The sequence below is a fragment of the Mustela putorius genome, unplaced genomic scaffold (assembly GCF_011764305.1).
Source record: "Mustela putorius furo isolate JIRA1106 unplaced genomic scaffold, ASM1176430v1.1 tig00000680_pilon_pilon_pilon, whole genome shotgun sequence".
Taxonomy (NCBI): domain Eukaryota; kingdom Metazoa; phylum Chordata; class Mammalia; order Carnivora; family Mustelidae; genus Mustela; species Mustela putorius.
Genome location: NW_025421442.1, coordinates 933,536 through 957,558, shown reverse-complemented (window position 1 = coordinate 957,558; position 24,023 = coordinate 933,536). Strand labels below are relative to the sequence as shown.

Here is a 24,023-nt window from a genome sequence, read left to right as displayed (position 1 = left end):
GTGTGACCACGAGAGACCGAGTCGGCCCTGCGGGCTCCACGGGAAGCGGGGGGCCGTCGTCACAGCCGCGGGAGGGGCAGCCCTCGGGAGAACCCGTCCGCAGGGGCCGACCCCACCGCTCCAACCTCGCCACTCGCCGTCCCATCCAGACGCTTCCCCCCATGTGGGGGACACGGGTGTGCTCACCTCAGCAGAGACACGGGCGTCCGGTGCAGGTCCCCGCAAGGCCTGGTGTGGTCCTGCGGCTGCACAGACCCACACGGAGGGTCGGGGTGGGGGAGCCCTTTGCTGCCCCTCCCACCCCGTCACGGGCAGGTCCAGCCTGGCCTTCTCTACCGTCCCATGGCCCAGCCAGACAGTGGCTGTGGCCACCATCCTCGCCCGTGTGGCCCATGACTCAGGGGTGGACGGGGCTTGAGACACTCACACACTTGCCAGCGTTGTGCGGGTGGTTGAGGCTGGGGTCACCTGCCCTGCCCCTCACGACCTGACCCCTCACCCCCTCCGCAAGCCTGAGGAAGAACCGTCTCTCCGTCTCCACGACCTGCAGAGACTTTTGTAAATGACATTTTAACGTCACGGACTGGCCTGAGCTCGTGTGATTACCAAGTGTTGGCATCTGCGTCGGGGAGCACTAGAGGGGGTTAACCCTTTGTCCAGGGGTGACTTAAAGAGCGTGGCTGGTGTCCATTGCAAGCGTGTCATTCGGTGACTTGAACGTGGACGCTCGTGCAACCACCCCCCCCACATCCAGACCGCGGGCGTCCCTCGCAGAAGGCTCCGCCTGCACCGCCCCCGGCCCCTCCGCCCCCCCGGTCCAGACAAGCCCAGGGAGGCTGCCGGTCCCGACAGACGGCGATTTCCTGTCCTAGGACGTCACACAGAGCCCGACTGTATGCACTGTTTCCGTGTGGTCTCCTCTGCTCTGCGTGTTCTGGAGACCTGCGCGTGCGTGTGCGCGTGTGAGATTTTCACTGTAAGCACAACTCGCTGCATGGGGGCCGCCGCTGGTTTACCATCCTGCTGGCGGCACTGGGAGGTCCCCTGTCGGGACGTGAGGACGAAAGCCGCTACGCACAGGCCTGCACACTGCGGCGGAGCGACCCTGGCACGTCTCTCGGGCAGACGCCGCGAGCAGAACTTCGGGGCCGCGCAGCGGGTGTTAAACTTGATAAAGAACCATCGGGCGCCTGGGGGACTCCGTCGGGGAAGCGTCTGCCGTCGGCTCACATCGTGACCCCACGGTCCCAGGCCCGGGTCCCGTGTCGGGCTCCCTACGCGGCGGGGACCCTCCTCCTGCCTCTCCCTCTGCTGCTCCCCTGCTTGTGCTCCCTCTCTGTCACAGAAATACATAAAATCTTTAATTAAAAACCTACCAAACAGTTTTCCACAGCGATTGGGTCACAAGGGAGTGGGACGGTCGGCCCAGGCTCTGTGTCCGTTCTCTCTGGTGGACGGAGGTGGTGCCGGCTCGCTGAGCCCCAGGGCCAGGAGCACATCGGCCCCCGGCCTGGTCCAGGGTGCGGAGAGCCCTCAGGGACCCGCCCGCCCTCCCACGCTCCCTCCAGCCGCGCTCCGGAGGCCCGACAGGCAGCCCAAGGGCCCCTCGCTGGAAAGAGAACCGACAGATACTAAGAGGCTCTTCGACCAGGCGTGCTCCTGCCAGTTTCAAAATTGGGGAAGTTAAACTCTGAAAACTGGATTTAAACAGGAGTATTTAAAAAAAAAATTAATGGGGTTGTTTTTGTTTTGTTTTGTTTTGTTTTGTTTAATCTGGGAGCATTTTTTTTGAGATTTTGAGCAAGTCTCTCGTGGGCCGCTGAGGTCTTTCTCATGGGTTCCCCCGCGCCACACTGTGGTTTGCTAGCTCTGTCTTCTGGGATCAACTTCCTAGAAGACCAGTCTCTCCCACTGCGGGACGCTCAGCTCTATTGCTTGGAGCGTAAGAGTGTAAAATCATAAAGAACAGTCATAAAACCAGTCGCATGGGATACACGTCACGTTAACACCGTAAGCTCTTGGCTTCACGTTGAAAAAGTAGAAAATACGCTTCTGCACTTTGTGACAAAATGATGAAATTCCATCCTGGGCGGCATACGGGCTTTGAGCTGAACTAACATTAAGGAACTGAGGGAGAGAGAATAAATGGACCAGATTCTCCGTGGCTGGGGGCCTCGGGAGGGCTCCTTCTCTGGGAACCGCCCTGGGCAGACCCTGCCACTCGGGTCACAGGGATCTGTCCCTGAGCCCCCAGGAGGTCCCTTCAGCCCTGGGCCCCCTCCGACCCGTGCGTGGACCCATCCTGTGGGAGGCACCGTCCCACACCATGTACAGTGGCCCTGGGGCAGATCGGATCAGGGCCAGTCATCCCCAGCGACACCAGGGACCTCCCCAGGAGGACAGCCCACACCCCCCATCTTCACGCCCCACTCTCAGAAGGAGTGACCCCCCAAGTCCTCAGGATCTACCCCAGGAGCTCCCCAGTCGCACACACCACGCACAGGGCTTCGAGGCCCTGTCCCGGCCTTCCCACGGCCACCATCCCGGGCCACGGCTGCACCTCCTGGCGGGAAGGGCCCATGGCAGGTGCAGGCACTGGAGTGTCCCCAGGTGGGAACCCTGGCCTGGCCACGGAGCCCTCCTGCTCCCGTCGCCACGCACGGGCCATGCCCTGGGCCTCCGTGTCCCCTGCTGCGAGCTGGGGACCCGCTGAGAATGCAGTTAGAGGTGACCGTGGCAGCTTCTCTGCGGGGCTCCAGCCGTGTTGCCGTCTGTCCGCGTCCCACCCCGTGCCGCTGGCCTCCTAGGAAACACGGCGAGGAGCGGAATCTTTGGGCCGATTTGAGCCAAGCGGGGAAAGGAAAGAAGAAACCACGGATCGTCAGAAAGGAAGGTCTGACTTCACCCAGCCGGGACTGAGCTCCTCCAGGACAGTGCAGTGCAGGACACGGCGCCCCTGTGCAGTTTCGTCCAAGTGGCTCTGCACCGGGCGCCTCATAAAATGTCCAACATGAAAACGATGCCAGGAAATTTGTTATCAAGAGAGAGAGAGAGGGAGGGTGAGGCTACTTCTTGACTGCGGGGTCAGCGGAACCTGCTCCTGCTCCCTCCCTGGGATCTCGGTGTTTGTGCAAGCAGCGGGCAGCTCCCGGGCCCCCCATCGCCTTGGCCTTGGACCCGTCGTCAGGTGGGTCACCCTTCCACCAATTCCCGGGTCTTTCCCGCGGGAGAGGAGGGGAGGAGCTTCCCTTCCTCTCAAGCGTCCCCGGGACATGGGCTGCGTCAAAAGGGAAGCAAGAGGACGGCAGTGCCACCACTGCTGTGTCCCGTGACAGGGTCTCGGGGAGCCTGGGTGGCTCCGTCGTTAAGCCTCTGCCTTCAGCTCAGGTCATGATCCCAGGATCCTGGGTTTGAGTCCCAGATTGGGCTCTCTGCTCAGCGGGGAGCCTGCTTCCTCCTCTCTCTCTCTCTGCCTGCCTCTCTGTCTACTTGTGATCTCTCTCTGTCAAATAAATAGATAAAATCTTAAAAAAGAAAAAGTTCACTGGGGCCCACAGTTACACTTTGGACGTGAGGGAGAAAGAACCCCCCGAGCTCCCTGGGCATATGGGTGTTTCGAAACCTCATTCCTTCTTCCCTGGGGACACAGTGAAACCGGGGCGGGGGGAGGCCACCTGCTGCCGGCAGCTCGCACGCAGGGCACGTGGCTCTCCGTGCTAGTAGGACGGATCTCCCGGGGGCGAGGAGTGAAGGCAGGCCCTTCTCCATCATCCCCACCCACAAGACGAGGGCCGTCTGTCTGCCGGATTACGGTCAGAGGCGAGGGCCGGTGATGTCTCTACCTCCGGGCTTTTATTCCGGTTGACTTTGTTGTCAAGGACATGATCGATGATGCGGAAAATGTCCCTGAGAAACGTGCCCACAGGGAGCGGAATTCGTGCCCTGGTTCAGCCTGGGGATCGCGCTCCACGAACGCTCCCGCGTTGCTCACGTGTTTCCGACTCGCTCTCTCGGATTCTAGAAGATGCCGGGATACCCCGCTAAGGGAGCGGTTGCTGGTGTATTACCTGCCCTGCTGGTGTGTGAACAGCGGTGGCCTCTCTGGCTTCTCAGGGAGCCCCGCATCATCTCCGAGTACTTCGGACTTTAGGTCCCACCGTGTTTAACACCCACAGCGACCTCTTCTGTTTTTCTGTGTTTTTAACCCATCTTTTTGACCAGAGGCAACTTGCTTCACCTTCCTCGGGAGAGGGCTGGGTGTGCCGAGGGCGGACCCTTCTGGCCGTGTCCGGGCAGGGGGACCCCAGTCCTTCGGCGACACGAGTGTCTGCAGGTCAGCGACTGAAGGAACCGGCACGCGCTGTGAGCCTTCATCCCGCACGACACCGGCGTCTACTTCTGCATCCGGACGGGGCTCGTACGGACACTCCTCTTCGGCCTGGAGAGGTCGAGAGAGGTCGAGAATCTCCATCCTTTCATTTCATGGCGTTTATCCTGGGCTGGTTTTCCAACACGCTCGTGCACCGGAATTCGGACAGACCTGACCAAGATGTGTGGCCACGGAGCCTTGTGTGACGGCGGCTTCCGGCCCGGGTCAAGGACAGAGGGAGGAGTTCCCGGTGAGAAGTGCAGCTCTGCTCGCCCGCGTCCGCGTGAGGCACAGAGACTTGGAGGAGACGACGGGTGGGTTAGAAGGAAGCACGAGGGCATCAGGACAGACAGGTCTGGAGCGTCAAAAAAGAACACGGGGAAGGGGGAGGGGTGTGGGGGGGCACGGGGGGAGGGGCGTGTGGGGGAGGGCCGTGGGGGGGAGGGGCACGGGGGTGGGGGGCTCGGGCAGCCCCGTCTCTGGTGTTCTCTGCGCCAGCCATGGCGCAGGTCATGGTTTCGGGCACAGCCACGTTCACGGTGACACTACAGTCGCACTCGCAATAACTTAGCACTGAAAGAAGAGAAAAATCCAGAAGCAGGGAGTTTCACGTATCAGAAATTTGCCGTGAGGGTTGTTAGGAAGCGAAGCAGTCAATGAGCAAAAAACTCCTTAGTGTGTGTGAGAGAGACAGAGGGTGCGCCAGCGAGCTCTGTTTTGGGGTGGGGAGCGTGGGGGGGGCAGCAGCTACTTTGATTCGAGAACCGGGGAGGGGGTTCTAGGAAGATTCTTGGTATTTTCCGGAACCTGCGTGGTCCTTTCTGCCGACTTGCTCGCTGTTTGCTGGAACAGCGCCTTACGGGACCCGAGCAAAGGGGCGTGTGACGTCCATTCCGGGTCCTCGCCGCGTCTGTCCTGACGCGCCATTGAATAGAGGTCGTCAAATCCGTTCGGGAGGGTCGTGGTGGGCGTCTCAGGGGAAACGGCCCCCCTCCGCTCTGCTGTCTGCGGCTGCCCCGGTGGCTCCCGAAGGAAGAGGCTGCCCAGCACAGCCCAGGAAGTCGCCTCGACCCTGGGGTGGCCGCCGGGAGAGGGAGAAAACCCCCGCCCCGGGGACCCCACCTCTCGTAACCCACCCCTGCAGGACGGAGCCGGCCCGGGCCTGGAGAAGCGCCTCCACTGACTGGTATTTCCGCGTAGGGCCCCCACACCTAAATGGGCGCACGGTGCCCTGCCCTTTGACCCTGGGGGCAAACTGCAATTATTTGCAGGCAGACAAGAGCCCAGCTCCGTGGACTAATTAGCTTGTTTTCTAGTGGCCTCTAGTGGCCTTCGTCAGAATTGCAGCCTGGTCCGCGGCCTGGAGACCCCAGGACCCTGGAGAGAGGCCGGAGGCACGCCCAGCTCCGCGGCCCTCCCCCCCAGGACCCCGCGCCCCTGCACAGCTAACCTGGGTGAGACTGCCCTCTTGCCCCCATCAGAATCAAAGCTGCGCACCTGTCTTCCTGCTGCCTCCGTGAGGCTGAGACCCCAAACGTGTGAGGGGAAATGCACGGTTTGCAGGGAGGGAGGCACGTGGTCAGTCCAGCAAATGCCTCAGTTTTCTGTGTCCCCAGTTACTGCGTCCTGCACGAGCAGGTGAGCCTGCCCCACGCCTGCCTGGCCGTTTCCAGCGAACGTGAGGGGAAAACCGTCACTGCCCACAGGGAAAGGAACGTTGAAGACAAACCTTTGGCGGTTATTTTGGAGAAGCACATCTGGGGAGTAACGACCAGACATGGGGCTGCCCTGAGCCTGAGGTTCTGCACGACCTGAGGTTCTCCAAGGTGAGGATCGTCCGTTCTGGACTCGGGTGGCTTGCCCAGGGCTGTGGACACTGGCACCCCGCACCCCCCACCTGCCCGGGAGCAGAGTGGACGGGGGTCCTGCTGCCCGCGCACCTGATGCCAATTCCCGGCGAGCTCACCCCAGGACCAGCCCTCAGCCCTCGCCGTCCCCCGGCCTCTTGAGGAACTCCGGCTGCCGGACGCCCTCACCCCCGCAGAGCTGGCTGGAAGTCGTGCTTCACTTTATTGGATACACCAGGTGTGGGGGTTACAAGTGGGGTGTACAGTGTGCGGCCTGTGAGCCTTCTCTCCCGCCTGAAACGAACGGACCTCGCCTGCATCGGGGACGAACACAGGCAGACAAAATGCAGTCGGGAGGCGTCCCAGAGTGGGGCACGTCGGCAAGTAAATCACTGAGCTCACAGTATTTCAGCGAAAACGGCGGACGCAGCCATATAAATTACACTTCAGGTCTGTACACGAGTCTGCGGAACAGAATCCCCGTGTACAACGGTGCCCCTAACACTCCAAACCCAAGCACGCCTCCCCCCGACTCCAGGGAAGGGGCCAGATCCACATGCAGGATGATCACAGTCATTTCCCCAAAATACAAAACCGCACTGGCGTTTTCTTTTTAAGGCACATTTCCATAGAGGCACAGAGAGCCCCTGCCCCGGAAGCCCCGTACTCTTGGGACCCTGGTGGGCGGCAGCTGCCTATTCCCACCAGTCCTGGGCGGCGACGGTGGTGGGAGACAGTCGCCGGCGGGGGCGGCGGGAGGAACAGGCCAGCCGCCCGGAAGCCCAGAGGGGCACCACCTCCAGTGCACACGCACGGGGGAGGAAAGACGGCGGCTTCTTTCCCGCACGGCGCGTGCCGGCCCCCCTGCCCGTCTCCCTCAGGGACTGCCGGCCGTGTACATGTCACCGTGTGTCCCGCCGGGCCACCACCCCCGCTCCGTCAGGCATGCCCAGCTCAAAGACCCTCTGGCCGCCGGAGGCGGGAGCAGCCGCTCTGCACACAGGAGGACACGGGAGGGGGGAGCAGAGGTCGCGCCGGGAGATGGCAAACCGGCACCCCCGACCCCGCGCCTGGGCCTCAAGCCTCCCCGGGGGTGCCCGGTGGCCCCGTGCCCCTCAGGCTGCCCGGGGGGACCTCGGCCTCGTCCACCTGCAGAGTGTCATTGTCCCCCAGCAGCTCGGTCTCGGGGACGGAGCGGTCCTCCTCCTCCTCCTCTGCTTCCTGCCCGGGGGTCTGGGCCGCATCTCCGGGGGCGTTCGGCGTGTCCTCCGCAGCCTCCGCGAGCAGGGCCGCCCTGTCCGCCATGGACGTGTTGGAGGGTGCCGTGGTCACGTAGCCCGTGCTGGTGGAGCCGCTGCCGCTGTGGTGGGAGCCGGGCTTCGGGGCCACCGGGGCGGGCACATGCGGCGGCGCCATGGGCACGGGGATCTGGACGGGGTAGAAGTTGGGCAGGTAGGCCCCGTAGGCCGGCACCGGCTGGTACCCGTTGACGGGGATGTAGAGCTGGGGAGGGGGCACCATGGGCCTGAGCTGGCCTTTCATGGGCAGGAAGGGCGGCTGCGGGAAGGCCTGGGCCTTCGGCTTGGGGCCCCCGTAGCGGGCGTTGCTGACGTTGCTGACGGGGCTGGTGCTCAGGGAGCTGGTCTGCGTGGTGTTGCTGGCCCCCGAGGTCTGTGCCGAGCTGTTGTACGCGGACAGGCTGCCCCAGGCGCGGAGCCTGCTGTGGATGTCCTTGAAGCGGGGCCGCCGGCCGGGGACCTCGTGCCAGCACTCGACCATCAGGGCGTACACCCAGGCCGGGCAGTCGTCGGGGCAAGGCAGCACCTGCCGGCCGCGCACCATGTCCACCACGTCCTGGTTGGAGTGGCCGCAGTAGGGCTGCAGGCCGTAGCTGAAGACCTCCCACAGCAGCACGCCATAGGACCAGATGTCCGAGTCCACCGAGAACTTGCCGTGCGCGAGGGCCTCGGGGGACATCCAGCGCACGGGCAGCAGCGCGCCGCCCGTCAGCCGGCAGTAGTCGGCCGAGTACACCTCGCGGAACAGCCCCAGGTCCGAGACCTTCACGCTCAGCTTGTCGTACACGAGGACGTTGCGGGTGGCCAGGTCCTTGTGCACCACGTGGTGGCTGGACAAGTACTCCATGCCCGAGGCCACCTGCGCCACGACGTGCACGAAGTCGGGGGGCTCCAGGGCGGACCTCACCGTGCGGTCGTCGTCCGTGCTGCCGAGGTCCGAGTGCGGCGAGCGCATGACCAGGAACTCGTGCAGGTCCCCGTGCGGGCAGTAGCTGAACACCATGCTGAGGGGCTGGTCCTTGGTCACCACCCCCAGCAGGCAGACGATGTTGGCGTGCTGGAGCCGCGCCCGCAGCAGGGCCTCGTGCCGGAACTCCTCCCGCAGCGGGCCGTCGGCCTTGTCCTTCAGCGTCTTGATGGCCACGGCCTGGCTCTGCTCCCCCGGGGCCGGGCCAAACAGGTGGCCCTTGTAGACCTTCCCGAACCGGTCCTCCCCGAGCTCCTCCATGAACCTCACCGACGACAAGCTGATCTCCTTGAGCTTGGCCTGCCAACGAGAAAAGCCCCCGTGAACCACTTCTGTTCCCACAACAGGAAGGACAAGCCGGGCAGCTGGGGGCGGGGAGCCCCGCAGAGGACCCCGTCCTACCTCCACGCCAAAGGTGCACTTCGACCCTTCCCCAGAAATCAAAGCAAAACAAAACCAACCCAACTCCAAATGGACCAGAAAACAGGCCCCCGTCCCTTGTCAGAGCCAGCCGGACCCCCATGCGGTGGATCGGTCAGAGCCCTTTCCCCTTGGTTCTCCAGTGGGGAGAGTGGCAGCCCTGCAGACAGGTGCAGGACGGCGCCTTCTGGCTACTGCACCCGTCTGAGCGGAGGGAGAAGCCTAGACTCCAGGGTGGCAGGATTCCAATACGCCTACCACTACCTTCCTAAGGACACAAATGTCCTGACACATCTTAGCGGACATGCGGGGAAATACAGGGCAATTCAGGATGGCGGTGGGTCGTGTATGGAGTAAGCCAAGAACCCGAACGTCGGGGGCAAGCCATCTCCAGGCCGAGGCTGGGCTAGGAGGCGGAGGAGACCTGCTTGTGCTGGGTGATGAGAGGCATCTCCACGTCCTGGCTGGGCGAGGCCATCAGCTGCCGCCGCTGCGGTGTAGACGCAGAAGCCTTCTGCTTATTCCGGCACACGCAGACCAGGAAGAAGAGGCAGGCGATGACCAAGGGAATGGCGATGCTCGGGACCAGGATGTACAGAATCCCCATCCTGCTGCCGTCCTGGGGACCTGCGGACAGCCGGGGCCACGGGTTCTTAGAAACCATCCCCCGCCCAGCTCCGAGTTCCCGCCAGCCCACTCCCACCCCCAGCTGCAAGACTCAAGCACAAGGGAACAGTGCCATGAGCTGCACGAAGGGGAAGGGGCGTGCCAAGCCCTGGAATGGGTCACGTACCCCTGCACACTCGGGCGACGCTATCCAAAGCTGCCCCAAGGACTCAAGCAGGAGTACGCGGCTCAGAAGAGCCGTGCATGCTGGGGCTCTTGCAGTAGTAACAAGCAAGGTCCTGGGATGAGAAATGAGCCCGCCTGCAGCACTTTAGGATTTTCCACATTTTGTGTCTAATGAACACATATCGTTGAAGATACTAACTAAAGTGCATTTGATCTGAAAGAGCACCGCTGGCCAGGGGGCCTGACCCAAGGCAGGACGCCGCAGGGCCCCAAGCGTGCTGGGAAACTCGGAGGTCAAAGGTCCAGCGAGGCTTCCGGTTAGCTCCATGGTTTTCAGAGCGAGACGCGACGCTCTGCCTCCCTCTACGGGATTCCAGACAGGCCCAGGGGGTGAGCTGGGCTGCAGCACTGTCCCCAATCCTGAGTCTGTCTGTCCGTCCCATGAGCCCCATGCCACTCCCCACCCCGCACCCCGCTGCAGCGAGAACCAAATGAAACCCAAGAATTCCCCGGCTCCACCCTCGGGGCAGATGTTCCAGAAGCCCCCGGTGGAGGCTCTGGGTCATCTGTCTGGGGAGATTCCATGACCCGCCACCCCCGGCCCAGGTCAGAGACGGGAACACCGTCCAGCATCTGTGCGACCACTTCCTTGATCGTTTTCTTTTCAAAATCACCAACAGGCACCACGCTCGTTAACCACGGTACCACAGGACAGGCTGCGTCCTCACAGCCCACCGGCCGAAGACTGTGCCCACGTTAACGGAGGCATCTGCCCGATTTCCTGCGTCCCGTTTAAGGTGAGCAGGAGCACACGGCGTTCGGCTGTTCCGACACACAGAAGCAGCTCCGTCGCAGAGTTCTTTAAGATAGAATTTTAAATCGAGTTCTTTTTAAAGGCCGTCGCATCCTCCCTAGTCGCCGGCCGCTGGTTTTGTGGCAGAAACTGCATCTGAGACTCGGTTCCACGAGGACCAGACAGCTCCAGGCATCGGCCAAGGGCCGCACACCATTCCCCTTCCCCGTACCGGGGTTCCTCGGGCATCACCCGAACCCTGCTGGGAGGCAATTGGCTTCTCACTTAGCTGCTAAAAGCCATCCTACAGTACCTATGCTTCACATTTCTGCCCTCGGAATGCAAAGTTTTTTGCAATATCCAATGTACCTAGATCGGCCAGATCGAACAACATACATATCTTTAATGTTCTGATTAATTTTAATTACAAAGGTAATACCGGCTCATTGTGAAAACGTATTCTGTTTTAACATTTCTTCAGACCATGGGAAATCTATGCGAAAAGTTTGGCGTGTCTCGCTCCGGAACTTCACGCGTCACAAGGAGGTGCCCGTGTGTGCTGACACACACGGACACGCGTGCACACGCGCCCGTTCCTTCACAGAGAGAGAGAAGGGGGTCGGGGGAGGAAAAGCAAGCAGGAGAAGCCGGCTCTCGTCCTACAGCTTCTTCCTTTCTGTCTTTCCCAGGAGGTCATCGTGGACATCCTTCCTTACAGGAAATTTTTTTTAGAAACCGTAGCAATGCACGAAAGAGCTTTATGATGCCGTCAACATTCTCATTCTTAAAAGTTAGTCCTGCAGCGGACGCAGGTTCTTGAAGATCCGTGGCAGGATCTGTGCTGCGTTCAGAGCAGTGGCAGATTCGGAGCTGCCCATTCTACGCCCAGGAGGGAAGCGATGCCAGTTTCCACGCCCAGCATCTGTGGGGGGAGGCGCGCCGGGCCCGGGCGCCGGGAGGAGGCCGGCGAGCGGACGGCGGCCCGGCTTTGCCTCACCCTTCCTCTGTCCTCATCCGTCACTTCTCGGTCATGTCGCAGCAACCCACTGCCTCCCGGAACCAGAACGTACGACTCAGAAGGCGGCCAACCTTCTCCCGGGGACCCAGGCCGATGGGAGCCGGCGACACATACATGGCCTCGAGACCGAAATAGGGAGGCCCGTGACGTGTGCGACCCTCCACGGCTCTCTTGTCCCGTCCGTACTTTAACGAGGACGTGGCAGGGAGACCGGTCACGAGACCGAAGTTCTGCTGTTCCTTGCTCCGCCTGTGGGAGCCGGGGCAGCGGGAGGTGCCGTGTCCCCAGGGCCAGGTGCCAGGCCGAGGGCTGTGGCCGCAGCAGGACGCCCATCCACCAACACTGGGACACAGCACGTGACGACATCAGTGGAGAAACCCGGCACCAAACTGACCGTCCCAGGGCCACCCACAAGGAGAAGCCTGGCGAGGGGCCCCCAGACCTAATCAGCCGTCTCCCCAGCGTGGTGGAATCTGGGCTGAGGGGCACACAGCTCCAGAACTTTCTCTAATTTAAAATGTCCCATAACGACCAGGTACTACGTCCAGAACCGGCAACGGCTTTATTTAAAGCCGGTCATCAGGGCGGCGCGTGGGGGAGGCGCCCTGGGACCCCAAGCCATTCCCAGGTGCCCTCAACAGTTAACGCTTTAAAAAAAAAGAGAGAGAGAGAATACATACTACAAGAGGGAACGTCACACAGTTCCATGCGTACGTTTTTATTCTGCGTGAAGCACCAGGGGCCCTCCATCTGCCCTCCGGGGTTGCGGCAGTAGGCGTGCCCCCCTCCGAGCTCGGGGAAGTCTGCGCTGCTCAGCTGGTGGCTGTGGGGGAGCTGCAGGGCCCAGGGTTGGCACTGGTGGCCCGACTTGGTGGTGCTGGCCGTGCCTCTGTAATCCGTGCCCGAGCCGTTGTAGCACTGATGGTCTGCGGGAGAGAGACGCGTGAGGACACCGGCTGGCGATCGGCAGCCGCCTCCCCAGCCCTTCCAGAAAAGACCACCACCCCCAGTTTGCCTGCACGTACCCGAACTGGAACTTCCAGAAGACCAAACGATCCGACTTCCAAAAACAGCAGCATTAAAGCCGCAGGCCCACCAGGTAAGTCGGGGGATGGGGGTGTCCGGGGACACGAGTGAAGAAGGAAGCCCATCCAAAGTCACCCCATGAGTGTGGAAGCCCCCGGGGGCCCGCCAGGCACCCCCGCTGCAGGAGGACGTCAACCCCAGCCTCACGCTCGCTTTGCTGCCTGGGGAGGACACCCGGCACCCCCGTGTCCAGGGCGGAGACCCAGAGCCCTCAAGGAGCCATGCAGCTGCCTCAGTTCTGTCGCCGTTCTCAGCCCCTCCTGAAGTCGGACGCACTAACCTACGCTCCATCTTCTGCGGCTACTATCACGCGCAGAGTAAGGAGCGAGCCCTGCCGCCTGGATCCGGACGCCCCCGGGAGTCCAGAGATCGGGCTCTGACTGCCCCCAAGAAGCTCCGCGGGGCTCTGAGAACCCCCAGCCTCACCGAAGAAGTGGCCGGAGTCCAGGGCCTGGGACGAGAGTGGGCTCGTCCCCCCTCTGTCCCCTGCAAGGGGCAGCAACCCTGACCTAGTCGGAGAGGAGGGCTGCTCAGGGGTCGCGGGGCGGTCTGGAGGCCCGCCGTGCCTCTGCTCAGGCTGCTAACGGACGCGGAGATGACGCCCCCAACCCACAGAAGCGGAGTCTAAAGACCAGTGACGTAGTGACTCTCGCCAGTGCCGAGACGGCAGGGGCACAGCCGCCGTGCGCCACCGCAGGGACCCCAGAGCCCTCGCGGGAAGCCCCTCGGTGCGCCCGGGGGGGGGGGAGGGGACACCCGGGGCTGGAGCGGCCACGGCCATAGCCAGGGCGGACACGCGGGACTCACAGCGGCCCAGCCTCTCCGCGGGGATGCCGATGCGCATGCAGTTCTCGGCGTCCGGGCTCTCGGGCAGGGGCAGCGCCTCGCACTTGGGCAGCTGCAGCCTCATGAGGATGAGCGGGTTGGAGCGCGCGATGCTGTACTCCTGGCGGCACAGGTCGCTCTCCAGCACCTCGCACTCGTCCCGGCACAGCTCGCGCGGCTTCGGCGCCCCAGAGCGCGCGTCGCACAGCGGGAACACGAAGTGGCAGAAAGACGGAATGGCGAACTGCGAGCACCGGTCCGACAGCTGCGTGGACGTGCCGATCATGGTGAAGGCCGCTGCGGGGTGAGATGGGCGTCAGCCGGGGCGGGCGCCTGCTCCCGGGCCCCGGAACGCCGCCGGAGCCGCCCCGCCCCCACCGCCGCAGGTGCGCCTGCCCCCCCCCCACTCACGCCCCCCTTCCCCTCCCAGCAGGGCCCCAACCCTCTGCCCTGTCCTCTGCACACCCAGAAGGGCTGTCACCAAAGCAGCCCCTGTGAGCAGAAGCCGCCCAGCTGTGCTGGAAAGTCCCAGTCCCCGGACTTTGCTTACTAACGCAGAAGAGAAGGGGAAACCGGGCCCAGGATCTCACCCGGCTGGATGCTTCTTCCAGCACAGGAAGATTCGGGGGTCAGACCCACAGCCACGTCCCAAGGCCCTGCTAGGAACTGGGCTCTGCTAGAGCAACGGGCCTGGGTGACGTCTAGAAGCAGAGACCGGACAGGGCACAGGACAGAGCCCGGCGTCCTGCGGGACTGTGGCCGACCGGGCGGCCTGGGGAGGCTGCGGCGGGAGGGGTGGAAGGTGCCCCCGAGCAGGACGGCAGCAGGGCGGGCACACGGGGACCAGAGCTGCGACCAAGCAGCAGCAAGAGAGGCCGGGGAGAGAGGAGCCGCCAGACGGCGGGAGGGCGTTGGGAGGGGCAGAGGGAGGTGCTTTGGGTAAAGGGAGCAGAGAAGCAGGTGTAGCCGGGCCTGAGCCGGGTCGGCTGGCGGTCCTCCTGGCTGTCCTCCGAGGCAGGACACGGGATGGAGCGGAGAGGAACAAACGTGGCGTGTGACCCGGAGAGAGCATGCAGTGGCGCTGCGGGCCGAGCGCGCACCCGAGCGGGGGCAGGAGGGCAGGAAGCAGGAGGCAGGAGCCCCGTCAGGGCTCAGAGGGAGGCGGCGGCCGGCGTCCCTGCTGCCCCGAGGCCCAGCCACTGTGGCCGGCGAAGGCTCTGCTCCCGAGATGAGACCCGGCGGCTGGAGAGAGAGGCCCCTGCCCCACACCCTGCGCCGCGGGCGAGAGAACAGGCAGCCGGGCTCAGGCCCCGGGATACAGGCCACTGGCCCGTGCTGCGGCGCCCCGTGTGGCCAGCAGGCGGCGCTGCGGGCGGCCTCTCTCCGCCGACCGGCCAGGCCCAGGGCAGATGAGCCGGAGGGAGCCCAGCTCCGGCACCGCCCGTTACCCACCACGGACGGCGGGTCCCTCGTCCCGTCTGGTCCTGTGCGGTGACCTGTCGAGGCCACACCCTAGGGGACGGAAGCCCACACAGAGCGTCTGAGGGAGCTCGGGAGAGGAACACGCGGTCCCTGCTCCTTCCGGTCCCTTCCGGCCAACACTGATGCTGAGGGAGCGGCGGGAGGTCCCCGGGCAGGGTCTCTCGGAGACGGCTCGGGAGCCCGGGGTGAGGCCTGGTCAGGCCCACGACAGAGCTGGGGGCCATCAGGAGGGCGTGCTATGGTGGGGACCCCAGGCACGGAAGGACGGTCGAAGCCAGACAGACCTGGCGCTGCGCTCCGGGCAGTCACGAGCAGAGCGTGCCCCTGTGAGGGTCTCTGCTCGGCCCTTGCCCCCTCAGACGAGTCCCGCAAGGGCTCACTTCTCAACGTCCGGCTCTAGGTACCCAGAAGGTCCAGCAGCTCATGTCCCCGCCTCCGTCCACTCCCCACGTCACCTTGAAGGTGTCTTGGGACTCTCCCCCGAAAGCTCCCAGAGTCCTGGGACGAGTTCTGACAAGCCTGCCCCAGACAGGACACCGCAGAGCCAACGGCCTCGGAACCACAAGCCCGTCAGCCCAGGTCAACTCCGACCTCCTCTCACGTCCTCACACCCAGAGATGCTCGTTCTAGACTTTTGTCGAAACGCTGCGGTCCGCCTGTTCGGACAACAGACGTGCTCAGCGTTTCCAGCCGTCCCGGAGACGTGACTCAGGGACAGTCTCGTGCCTGGGAGCCGGGGTCATCAGTGAGTGGGACGCCTGGTCTGAGGTCCGCAGCTAGCGCTTCCCAGGTCGGTTAGGACGGAGGATGTCTGAGTGCGTGGCTCCTACTAAGGCCATGACGGACTCTTCCCTTAATGAAAGAGAAGTGACGAGAAAAATCCAAGGGCTTCTGTCGAGGGTGATTGCTGTTCCCTGGAACCTGTGTCACGTCTCTGGGGCACGGGTACGGCCACAAAAAACCGTAACGTAAACCACTGAATGTCGTGGCCCAAAAGGTTTGAGCAGTTCTGCTCTAGAGAGCATGAAAAGCTTTTCCAAAAATAGCCACGTTCTCAAACGGGCTCCTCTTGGACGGCCACTGTCCTCCTACTTCTCCGTGGACACCTGGCCACAGGAGGCCCTGGCAACGCAGTGAGCACGGGATGTCTCAGGACTCTGGAGCCACGCGGTGGGCCTGAGTAAATGTGCTTGCTCGTGGGAACGCACACACGGGAACATTGGAGGGCAAACCCTGGGGCCAGTCCCCGCTACTTCTAACAGGGCTGTCTGACCCTGTCGCACAACACGCGGAACAGGGACTCCGTGTCCAAGATCGGAAATAAATGCACGAGGGGGGCGGAGGCGGGCCGCGGGCGCTCACGGTCCGACAACAACGGCGCGGGGCTCCTACCTGTGATGCGGTTTTCAATCTCCCCCTGCATCTGGAGGGAGTCCACATAGATGGTCCGGTTCCCGATGAAGCGTGCGCACGCGATCCCCCGGTATGGCTGGCAGAAGCCGTCCTCGTGGTAGTCGTCTCTGGGGAAGACACGGCCGTGAGCACACTGGTTTGTTTGGGTTTCTCTTCAAATCCAGCTTTTTTATTTTTTATTTTTTTAAGATCTTTAAATTTCACTGGGTTGATTTTTTGTTACACATCAAGTGATGCATCCAACTAGATCTTTTTAAAAAAATGATTATTGTTTTTCATTACGCGACGTTAGTCACCATACAGAACATCCTATGATCTCGCGGTCTTGCTCCTTGGTATGGACGCAAATGAGCCGGAAACTTCAGACCACCCGGAAACCTGCCCAACTTGGAAGCAACCAAGCTGTCCTCCAGCAGGTGAAGGGTAAAGATACTGTGGCCCGTCCGGGTGGAAGAGCTTTTAGCACCAAACCCAAAGGAGCCATGAAAAGACACAGAGAAAGCTCACACGCGTGGGACTAAGTGAAACACCGATCCGGAGAGGCCGCGTGCTGTAGGAGTCCAGCGGCCGGACCTTCCGGAAAGGCAGAACTATGGAGAGGGGGAAGGTCAGTGGTGGCCAGGGGCTGGGGGAGGGGGTCGTGCACGGGGCCACCAGGCACAGCACGGGGACGTCGGGGCCGGGAACCGACTCTGTACGATACTGTGACAGCGGGTGCGTGTCTTCCTAGATCTGACGCTGGAGCAGCACAGGGCGGAACCTCGTGAGTCCACTGACAGGCAACGTGTTTTCAGCGAACACAACAGAACACGATACATGTACTTTCTGTCCCTTGTGGTTTTCCTAAGAGCATTTTCTGTTCTGTAGCTGACTTTATTGCAAGAATTCAGTCCATAACGCATACAACACACAAAATACACGTTAAATGACTCAGTGATCGGTAAGGTGCTAGGGGTTAAGTTCTGGGGGAGCCAAACGTTACACACAGATCTCCAGCCACGCGGGGGGTTGGCGTCCCACTCCCCCTGTTGTCTAAGAGTCGCTGCCCAAAGTCCCAGCAGGGACAGCAGCCCCAGTGAAAGCTCGCGGGTCAGACTTCAGCTCATCCTAAGTACTGGCACTGGCCGGTCCGTTCTAACCAACGCGCCACACTCGGGGAAACCGCAGGTGTGGATGCTGCGGGGTAGTCGGGGAGACTCTCCAGACCTCCTGTTCAATTTTTCTGGAAATCCCAAATGGCTCTAAAATATAAAATCTATTAACTTAACAAAATCCAGCATCGTTAAGGGGCGTGGCGCCACGGAGCGCGACAGACGATCGTACACGTGAAGCGTACGCACGGTGGCACACGTCCACGTCTGTGAGCAAGAGCATGCAGAACGCTGGCCACGGACGTCTCATCCACCCGTGAGCCACACAGAAGCACCACGGCGCACCCCACGCGTGTCGGTTGTCTGCAAGCCAGACTTGCGACGGTGATGACAGTCCGGGAACCACGTTCCCGCATCACACGAGAGAAGCCTTTGACATGGAGGGAAATAATGGGGATCCCCGAAAGTCTGGCCTTCAAGTAAGCTGTACAAGGAGATGTTCTTGTTACACAACAGAGAAGTAGATGGCACGAGCCACACTTCAAGACACAGGGGCTGGGCGGGGAGCCTCACCGAAGCAAGGCCCTCCCACCGGGCCCCCCAGTTCAACCCCCTCCCCAGGGCCTTTGCACGGCACGCACAGGGCCCGCTGGAGTCTGTGCCACACTCTACTGTGTGGACCTGTTAGTCGTGCCTTCAGCTGATGAGATCAGGCGTTCTGAGCACCAGATGCTTTTCAGAGCCCTCAGGATGCTCCAAGGAGACAGGGGACGGGGCCATGGCAGATATACGAGAGCCGGCAGGGCCGGAGACAAGGAGAGGTGCTTGGGGCTCCTGGGGCAGGTTACTGACAAGTGCATTAGGACTGTAATTAAGTCACTTGTTTTCTAGCAAATCTGTAACCAGCCCCTAAGCCTGACGGCACCGTCAGCCCGCCCTCCAGGGGCCAGCACCGGCCCCCAGGAAAACCTGTGTCGCGTCCAGCTCCACCAAATGGACGTGAAAACCCGTATTTCAGCTCCCTCACAAACGTAAGATCCGGACGCTCGTAACGGCAGAGACAAAGGATCTGGCAGATCACCCCTCCAGCCGCTCGGCTCTCTCCCTCCTGGCCCCTGCAGGAGCTCGCTCTCTCTCAGAGAAAGGAACCTGGAGCCGCAAGTAACCGAAACAGAGAGATGTGGCGTCGACAGGAGCTGGACGCCCTTTCTCGCAAGCTCGCTGCGCCATGATTTCCTTGGGTCAAGGATTCCTTCAATGTAGTTTAACTAGACAAGCACACGCCAAAATACAGCCCGAAGCCCTGCCTTCTCACTCTGTGAGCTGGAGTCAGCTGCGGAGTCAACAAAAACCAGTGCCTACCAACCCACCAAAAGCGCACGTCGGCTCTGCCCCAGGCGTGGGCCACACGCCACCGTCTGCGGGCGGCTCAGGGCGCTTGCCCACGGCGCCTGGAAAATCAGAGGCACCCACACTCCGTGCACCGTGTCCTGCGCACGGGACAGGAGCTCTGATGCAGTCAGTCCTTCAGGGTGAAGAAGATAGTTGGGAAAATAACGTCAAATTAAGCCTGAAATAACTAGAAAATAATAATGATGAGAACAGAAATCAATACAAAAGAAACAGAAAAATCAATAAAGCCAAAAGTTAGTTCTAAAAAAGAACAAAATCGCTTCTACCTAGAAAACCTGGAAAAGAACAAATGAAGAGAAGGAGCAAACACACATCCACAATATCACGAGTGCAAAGGGGACCTCGCCAAAAACTCGACGGGTGTTCAAAAGTAGCAGGAAACGGTACGCACAAATACCTGAACGCAGATCCAATAACTTAGAAAAACAGAGTAAATTCCTTGAAAAACACAAGACACTAAAATTAGTGGAAACAGAAATAAAAACTCAGAATAGCCTTAAATGTCCTAAGAAATTTGAAGTTGTAATGATATACCACGGGATCGCCCACAGGACGCGGTGACACGAGTGACGCACGAGCACGTCCAAGGACACCGCGGACTGAACGGGCACCACGCTTCACAAAACACGAGCACACAGACTGGCCCCAACAAAACAGAAAGACAATAGAGAAATGGGCAGCGAGCCACCCGGACGGACCGAGAGCACAAGGTCAACACAAAAAGTGATTACGGGGTCCGCGGGAGCTCGCCCCATGCCGGCATTCATGACCCCAAAACCCAAGTCAGCAGAACCTCTCAGAAACCGTCTCCGAGCCAGGATCACACGCGGCGGCCGGAGGCAGAGAAAGGGTGGTTCGGGTTCACAGTTCACCGGAGGGAAGCGTGGCTCTCCTCTGGGGCGCACGGGGGCTCGTCCCTCCCGGGCAAACCTTGGAAGGTGCGTATTTCCTTGGGTGACTCTGGCGGTCGGTGTGTGGAAAGCTCTCATCCCTAAATACTAGGGCGTGACGGCTAGTGCGTGGGCTCAGGCGAACACAAAAGGACCAAGCGGAGGCATCGGATGTGTCAGCACACGTCCCGCGCGGACACCGTCACCCCTGCTAACGCGCAGACACGTCCGCTGTCGCTGTGCGGTGAGCGGGAGGCTGTGGGTGTCCCCGCGCTCCCCAGAGGGTCTCTGCCACCTCCTGCCTGCATCACGTAATCTTAAAACGAACGGAGTTTCTCTCTCTTATTCCAGTTCGGCACTACGGGGTTTAAGGAGTTACGTTTTCCAAGAAAGAGAACCTACCACAGCGAGAAGTCACGAGGGAGACCCCCCGGCTGGCTCCTCCCTCTCTCCAGCTCAGCGAGACCCGGGCGGGCGTTCGTGGCTTAAACCTCAAATGCTCCGTGCCAGCCTCTGCCCGGGACGGTTCCCTCTCCTACGGCGAGGCAGCCGGTTTCTCCTGAAGTCATTTTTAATCACTGGCTTGTTGGCAGTTTGAGTGTGTTTTTTTTAATAGTGCTGTTTTTCCTGTAATTAGGATAAAGCTTGAACTCGGTTATGACCGTCCCCCAAAAACGGCTGTGGGAGGAGCTGGAGGGAGCAGATTGCCGAGCCCTGTTTGGACACGCCGGCTGTGGGGTGCCTCTGAGTCACCCGCCCGGGGGTGCCCCGAGGCCGCAGAGTCTGGGCCTGGATACAGGGAGATAGTCAGACCGGGAAACGGGGCTTCCAGGGCTGGGAGCGCACGGGCGGTGAGCGGCCAGAGCCCTGGAGTCACTCGCACCGTGTGAAGTAAGAAAAGGGCTGGGGACGCGGCCCCGTTTGTCGATTTCCCGGAAGCCCATCACGAGCCTAATTCACAACTGCCCCCACGAGCCACGCACGTCCCTGCAAGCAGCCTCTGCGGCAGCACCGGGGTGCTCACACGGGGGACCGGGGTGCTCACACGGGGGACCGCGGCGCTGGCCCAGCACAGCCGTGCAGGAACCAGGGTGGGTTCCGGGGGCTACCCCGCCCGCCCAAGCCACCCGGCTATGCCACTGTGGACGCACGGGTCTGTCACCGTGAAGTCGAACCACGTTTTAAAGGGCAGATGAAAATGGAGCCCATACACCAAACACGGGACGCGCCGCCTCCTGTTAACCCCTCATGTTACCCAAGTGGCCGCCCGAGTGAGCCGCGGTATGGCTGTCCTTGAGCCACGTCTGCGGAGGCCGGGCTGCTCTTCAAGCCTCCGTTCCCTCGTGCTCACCCTCCTCACCCTCCCTTCAAGAGCATGAAAGGAAAAGCCGCGTTTTAGTGTTTTAACGCAGTAAATCCCGTCACCTCGCTCGACGCCTACGTCCTGGCGTCCAACGCTCTGCCCGTGGGCGCAGGTGTGGCCGTGTGAGGGCAGCCGCCGGGGCGGGGAGCCTGGAGGGCAGCTGCCGCAGCGGTTCCCGCTCACAGCGCGGACCCGCGGCACTGGGGGTCGGCCGAGGCTCCGCGGGTGCTCCCGGGCGGGCTCCCCGCGTGCAGGCACAGGCCCACGGCTGGTCCAACAAGGAGGGGCCTAAGGAGATGGCCCAAGAGAGGAGTCACGGGAGACGAGCTGGGGCCGCTCCAGGGACAAAAACGGAGAACGTGTGGACATATCTGTTTTCAGCCCAGTGATTTCCCCTCTTTCTGTCTTGGTTTTGGTTCATTTCCAGAGATGCCACAGGAGGGGAGGGTCGTCTGTGGAGACACAATCAGCATCGAGCTCGGGCGCGTCAGACGACCAGGTAACCCGAGTGCGGAAGGTCGTCCGCCAGCACGAAGCGGCAGACGGGTTCGCTAGAGCAGAACTCACCCTGGTCGAGCGCCTTTCAGGCCGGAGCCGTACAGGCACACAACGCTGGGAGCGCCGCTTCCATGACATTAATATTCTCCAAGGAGAAAAGCTACAGAATCACCGTTGTATCTGAGAAAAGTGACGGCAAACACCGGCTTCTACTCCACAGTTCCAAGAAAAAAACAAACCGACAGAAATCCAGATGGAGAGTAGAACACGACGGCCAAGACATCTGAAACAATGGTAGAGTAATAAGGGGGATGTATGCGTCAGCCCAGCCTGCGGGAACAAATAGCCCTGACGGGTCAACCTGACTTTGTGTAGTTCTGGAGGCCGAGAGGCTCAGCATCGAAGTGCCGGCCTGTTCCGCTCCGGCGCACAGAAGGCCACCTTCCTGCTGTGTCCTCACACCGTGGACAGAAAGCTCTCGTGGGTCTTCCTCTTCTGGTAAGGACATGAGTCCTACAGGATCAGGGCCCCACCCGTAAGACCCCATTTAACTGTAATTTCGTCCTGAAAGACCATACCTCTAATACTGTCACATGGCCCTGGGGGTTAAGGCTTCAATGTGTGAAGTGGGGCGTGGGGGTGGGGGGAGACATAATTCAGTCCATAGCAGCAGAGTGAGAAAATCTCTCTACAGACACCAAGACATTGCGAAGCTGTTGGAACACTCTGACGATATTCCAGAGAGACGCTGCAGGAGCACACTGGAGAGCTCAGAGCAGACGCACGAGCGCAGGAATCTACGTGTGACAGAGGTGACGTCACACTTCGTGATTACCGACGGCGCCATTCACTGGACGGTGCCAACGACTAGGCCATCGATAGAGAAACACGACAGGAGAGCCCCAGCTGTACCAGCACAGAATCCGTCCCGGTGGAGTAAGAGCTTGGAAAGTTCTGTCTAGAATACTGGTTAAAACTCTCGCAAACCCGTGAGAAAAAGACAAGTCACCCAATGAAAAATGGGTAAAATACAGTCTATTCTGGTTATTTGCAGTAATTATTTCCTATGAGGTAGGAGCAGCCATATTATTGTCGGGCAGCACTGAATTCAAAGCAAAAAGCACTAAAAGGGACTAAAAACAAAATAAAAGCTGTACAGCCCCAAACCTATAGGCATTTAGGAAAAGAAAGGAAGGAAGGAAATTGACAGAAACTGACAAACCCAAAATAGGTACTGATGACTTTCACCTATTTTCCGAGATCTATAAACTATGCAGACGAAAACACAAAGACACCTTCAGTTACACACTCAACACGTGTGATCGAGTATATGAAGCAACCTGCGTGTGACCACCGCCGGAACATGCGGCAGGAAAGACAAGAACCGACCGCATCTAACTGGTCCCAGAAAAGATCGCAGCAAATCACCAAAGTAAAATACGTCCCCAAACCACTGATGACAGCGCAACAAGAATCAGGAAATCACAAGAAAAGCCTGTGTGCCTGGCAGGAAGGGGAGAAATGCAGCCAAAGCATTATTCAGAGGACATGTCATAGTCTTAAATGCATTTGTTTGAAAGTTAAATAAAGTGCTTAACAAAAATGACTTTTTCAAGAAATTAAATGGACATAAAGATCGGTGGAACTACTACACACACACCAGAATGGCTCAACTTAATTAAAAACACCAGCCAGACCAAACGCTGGTGAACTCACGCAGCGGCCGGAACTCTGCTCGCCGCCGGTGGCGCAACCACCTTAGGGAAGTCTGGTATTTGCTGGCGTTTTTGACAAAACTTGACACACACCCTGTGAGCCAACGATACCACTCCTAGTATTTGCTGAACAGAAATGAAATTATATGCCCGCCAAAACGCGTTTGAGAATATCCACAGCACCTTATTCCTAAGAGCCAAAGGGGTGAATCACCTGGGCATCCATCGTCAACAGGAGAGTGGAAGGACCAACGGGTGTAGACATACAGTGGGACAATCTCCAGCGACAAGGCAGTGACCTGCTAACACAGGCGCCTCAGACACTTCACATGAAGTGAGAGAAGCCAGTCTTGCGTGGCTACATGCTGTGGAATTTCATTTCTGGAAAGTTCTAAAATACGTAAAATGAGTCCATGGCAGAAAAGAAATGAGAACCGTGGCTGCCCAAGGAGGAGGGAGTTGCCTGAGAAGCTGCACGATGGAACTTTCTAGAAGGACAGGAATGTTCTGTGCCTGGGCAGGAGTTTGCACGGCAGAGGTTGTTGCACTTGCTGGACCTTATTAAGGTGATACGGCAGATCCGTGCACTTCGCTGTGCGGTGTTTTAACTCCAAAGAAGCAGCAAGGCTAGAACACAGATACCGAACTCTTGTCCACGCCGCAGCATTTAAGTTCAGGGGCACAAATACTTGTAACTAGCTGTGGAAAACATAACACCGACGGACTGATGGGTAGAGAAAGAG

The 24,023-nt window shown here is 60.4% G+C and overlaps 1 protein-coding gene across 2 annotated transcripts in view; it reads right to left on the bottom strand.

The window, feature by feature from the left end:
• Nucleotides 1-6,420: 6,420 nt before the first annotated feature.
• Nucleotides 6,421-24,023, bottom strand: part of ROR2 (receptor tyrosine kinase like orphan receptor 2) — a 139,008-nt gene continuing 121,405 nt past the window's right edge. Inside the window, exons 5-9 of one of the 2 annotated variants that reach the window (XM_045083000.1) lie at nucleotides 16,290-16,417; nucleotides 13,398-13,712; nucleotides 12,185-12,430; nucleotides 9,326-9,528; nucleotides 6,421-8,781 (exon numbers count right to left, since the gene is read on the bottom strand). In XM_045083000.1, the coding sequence (XP_044938935.1) occupies nucleotides 7,294-8,781; nucleotides 9,326-9,528; nucleotides 12,185-12,430; nucleotides 13,398-13,712; nucleotides 16,290-16,417 (2,380 nt within the window). In that variant the 3' untranslated portion in view covers nucleotides 6,421-7,293. The remainder of the gene's footprint in view (nucleotides 8,782-9,325; nucleotides 9,529-12,184; nucleotides 12,431-13,397; nucleotides 13,713-16,289; nucleotides 16,418-24,023) is intronic. The other variant, XR_006607568.1, reaches the window with a different exon arrangement.